The sequence below is a fragment of the Dendroctonus ponderosae genome, unplaced genomic scaffold (genome assembly GCF_020466585.1).
Source record: "Dendroctonus ponderosae isolate FM_Combo_2020 unplaced genomic scaffold, Dpon_F_20191213v2 Dpon_F_20191213_1032, whole genome shotgun sequence".
Classification (NCBI taxonomy): Eukaryota; Metazoa; Arthropoda; class Insecta; order Coleoptera; family Curculionidae; genus Dendroctonus; species Dendroctonus ponderosae.
In genome coordinates, this window is record NW_026017145.1 from 1 (window position 1) to 4,024 (window position 4,024).

Consider the following 4,024-nt stretch of genomic DNA (forward strand, 5'->3'; position numbering starts at 1 on the left):
GGGAATAGTGTAACTGGATAACTCTGGCTAATTTCAAAAGCTATTTCTATCTGAATGTATCAAAGGCTATAAACTACCTGCGAAGAAACCACCAAAGATCGTCCAATAACATCTGATAGTCTCAAGACATTATCCTCAATCCGAAAGGCAGCCCTCCCATTTCGTTCTGCTGTTATTTGCCCCAAAGACCCATAATTTCTTTTGCCGGCGTAGCCCACTGGATTGAACAGCTTGCCGACACTTTCACAACCTGCAACCGTAAATAATGTAAGCTTAAACAAGTAACTGGGGCTGTTACAGTCAGCACACCTCTAGACAAATCCCCACATTCATGCACCTCAATGCTGTGCTCCCCAGGCACCAATCCATCAATGGTACCATCAATGATGCAGGTGTTTGGAGAGGCCTGAACAAACCGAACTACGCCTTTGATGCTTTCTTCTCCTGCTTCCAGGATTGAGACTGCTGCAATGCTTCCATCATACCCTATAGAAAACGAGGTTTCTAGTTCATGGTTCTACAGGGAAAGCTAGAAGGTACCCTTAATGGCAACCGGACGTCCTGTAGACTCTAGTTTTTTTTGCACCTCCAGAGTAGGAAGAATGCTATCCACAACTACGGAACCTTCCTTTAGATTCACTTCAACGTCGTTGACTCCTGGTACGTTTTGCAAACTCTGTTTCACAGCCTTTACGCAGGATTCGCAGGTCATTTGGACCAAAAACTGGATCTTTGTTGAAGTCATGGCGAAAACACTGGATATTCATAGGGTGACAATGTGGATTTTTGCTGTTAGAAGATAATAATTTCAGAAGGTCAACATTTGAACAAGTCAAAACAATTGGATCTAACCTTAAATGCCTGCATTCATGAGAAAGGAGATAGCTGTCAACTATAGAATAGGGCGTGCATTGGAAGTATACCCATGATAATTTTATTTTCTTTAATCTCATAAAAATCAATCGGAACATTTCTTGTAGAAGCAAAAACTATTTTAGGGAGTTTAAAAGTAACTATTAAATTTGCTATTTACAAAAAATATATATTCAATAATAATACTATCTTATACAATTTAATCATCATTCCAAGCATCATCATCATCATCATCAGTAGAAACACTGCTGCCCATATCGCTGCTTTTGGTAGGTGGAGGAATGATCGAAGACATTCTGGCAAATGCAGAGTCAGCCCCTCCCAGATGTCCCTGATCAGTCTGTTTAGACCCAGATATTCCTTTCCTCCTCATCTGCAGCTTCAGATGCAAATCTGCCATCAAGTCGCCCCCTTTGGGGGCACTAGCTTGGGACTGCTCATTCGTTTTCCGTAGAACCTTGGAGCCCCCAGCCTTCCTAATTGCATCCATCAGACTGGCTCTGGGGTCACTTTGGAGTGTTGGGACTGGCGGAGGCGGTTCCATGTGAACGGGCGGTGGCGGTGCCATGTGAACTGGCGGTTGAGGAACCGATGGGGGTTTATCTAAAAGTTAAAAAAAATTGTCAATTTAACAAGGGTTAATTCAATAATTTAAATAAAACATACCTGGTTGGGCAGTTTTTTGTGCTTCTACTGGCATCTGCTCTATCGGTGGTGGCAATGGAATATCTATTAAAGGTGGAGGTGGGGGCGGTGAAGGAACTTCCACTGCTGTAAAAGTGGAAATGTCTGGCAAATCCACATCTACCACTTGACTGCTGTTAACAGCCGATGGGCTGATGATCGCAGCTTCAGAGCCTTCGACTTCATACCGAACATCGTCAGCTATGCCTGGCAGATTGGGCAAATCCCAAGGCACATCCAAGGCAGGTAATTGTTCGATTTTCGGAGTGTAAAAGTAACTGTCTTTATTCGCCTGCTGCATTGATGCTCTCTGGCTTATGGAAACGGGCGCAGCCCCTAGTTCTGAAGTAGCGTAATTGTCTTTCTGCCTGATAATCGTTGGGCTTTTGCAGTAGTCGTTAGGCTTGAAATCCTTATACACATTCTTGCCGGTGTTGAACAGCAACAGGTCGTTTACACAGCTGATATCATTTGGTACATCCCCGAGCCCTTCTGGCACTTGATTATTGTTCATCTCGGGCACTTTAACGTGGTAAAACTGCAACTTTGACACAGGCTCAAAGGTGGATACGCGCTTTCCATGGGGCACTTCATGTCGCACCCTTTCAACCGTGACGGGCTCCTTGAAAATGGACACATAGTCCCTATTGATATCCGCCGCCGGATACTTACTACTGGAAAATACGGTTTTCGCCTTCTTATCCCCTTTCAGATTGGCCACTTTGGCGGAGGCAGCATCTATTCGCTTGAATATGCTGGATAACTTTGCATTGTTCTCCTCCAACCTTTTGCCCACTCTGGAAAACACATCTTGGGTGATAGCGTCCAGATGATCGAGAATTTCCACCATTTGGACGATGGTTTCCTCTTTGCTTAAATTATGCGGGATAGTTTGAATTTTATAATGCGACATTGTTTTGCTCTATTGTTTACCACTACATCAAAGAGTTAGAAAATAAAAAAGCAAGGTTATGCCCATAGATGACGTCAAGTAGCAAGGTTATGCCAAGTGTTACTGTAGTGTGTTGCTGAATGTTGCAATTTTTATATCCTGATCAATTACGTGATCCCATCTAAGGTTAATAGTGTTTAAAAATTATTCAATCACAATCTAGAACGGGACTCAAATTCTTTAATAACCACCAGAGGAAAGTGTTTTCGCTAAATTAATTTATTCTGATTGGAAATCTGGCTACGCTGATGAACTGCCAAGGCCATGTTTGCTTTGTATTTGGAGGTTAGTTCTCCCATTGTTTGTAAATAGAGGCTTAAAATGCTGAAATGGACCCTCTAACTGAGCTTATCAACACATTATACCAACTGGTCATAGGCGTAAGACCCCAGGATGAAGACACCATGATAAAGAAGCACAGCAGATGCTTAGAAAAGCTGGGGGATGTGAGCTTGCCCCTTTCCAGCAAGGTCTGGCGCCATATCATCCAGAGGAGTGCAAGTCGGGAATTAGGGGCGCCTGGTTTAGTTCACCAGTTCGCTAGTGCTGATATAGACATCGCGTTGGGGCTATTTCAGGAATGCCTGCGTGGCTTGAAAGCCCAAATACGGACCCACAAGTGCATCAAGACTAGTGCCCACTTGTTCCTCGAACGGGCGCCCCTTTTCAACTATGCAGTTAAACGCGCTTTAGCTGAAGCTGGCCAGTATGGAAGGGTAAAACTATTCAATCAAGTAATTAGGATAACAACGGCAACCACAACCTATCAAACAGTTAGTGATCTAGATCAGGCAGATCTCACCACTTTGAGGCTCTCCATCCTAAAGGCCACTATAGAGAACTTGCTGAAACTCTCCACAAAGTCCGAGCCTGCAGACAGTGTGGTTGTTGCTCTGGTTAACAATGTTGAGGCTTCTACTGTTTCCAACGCCAGCATTCTGTGCGGACCAGTATTGAACGAGCAGGGAGTGAAAGATACTGAGCACACTGCCCGAGATTTCTTCCAAAAACGAGTAACCGACATGAGGCTGATGGCTCAGCATCGATACCGAGTGAACATACAATCAGCCCAAGAGTGGAAAGAGTTGTTCACCCATCTAGGCAGGGCTTCAGTCAGCGTAGAGCTGCTAAGCAACAAGCCTCAGAAGTCTGTGAAAGTTACTCTTGATAACTTGGGCAACTGTAACAAAGGGCCGGCTTTTATTTTCTATAACTGCGCCCGATTGTCCATTCTGCTCAAAGAGTTTGACCTCAAAGTCCAGCAAGGGACTTACCCAGATCTGCCAGCGCTGGACCAAATCGACTTTTCATTGCTGAAACAGCCAGAAGAATGGGAGCTGCTGTATGTCTATATTCTACAGTATCCACATATGGTACAGAGCTGCATTAAGGGCGTGGAGCTGGGCAATGTTAATCCACAGCATTTGGTATCGTTCCTATCGAATTTATCGTCGGTGTTCAGCATTTACTACCGAAGGGTGCGGATCTTGGTGGCACCAAGAGAGCATCTGTTTG

The 4,024-nt window shown here is 44.3% G+C and overlaps 3 protein-coding genes across 3 annotated transcripts; 1 reads left to right on the plus strand and 2 right to left on the minus strand.

Moving 5' to 3' along the window:
• Positions 1–74: 74 nt before the first annotated feature.
• On the minus strand, positions 75–862 carry LOC109540563 (copper chaperone for superoxide dismutase; the record flags this gene model as incomplete). Its single annotated transcript, XM_048662371.1, is given in 3 exon segments — positions 75–250; positions 310–486; positions 541–862. Coding segments are annotated over 3 exon segments (558 nt in total), but the record flags the coding sequence as incomplete, so codon positions are not given.
• A 159-nt stretch (positions 863–1,021) lies between these two features.
• On the minus strand, positions 1,022–4,024 carry LOC125502367 (WASH complex subunit 1-like; the record flags this gene model as incomplete). The annotated part of the gene is given in 2 exon segments (XM_048662370.1): positions 1,022–1,476; positions 1,540–4,024. Coding segments are annotated over 2 exon segments (1,335 nt in total). The 3' UTR covers positions 1,022–1,072.
• On the plus strand, positions 2,839–3,987 carry LOC125502896 (DALR anticodon-binding domain-containing protein 3; the record flags this gene model as incomplete). Its single annotated transcript, XM_048662372.1, has 1 exon — positions 2,839–3,987. A coding segment is annotated over exon 1 (1,149 nt), but the record flags the coding sequence as incomplete, so codon positions are not given.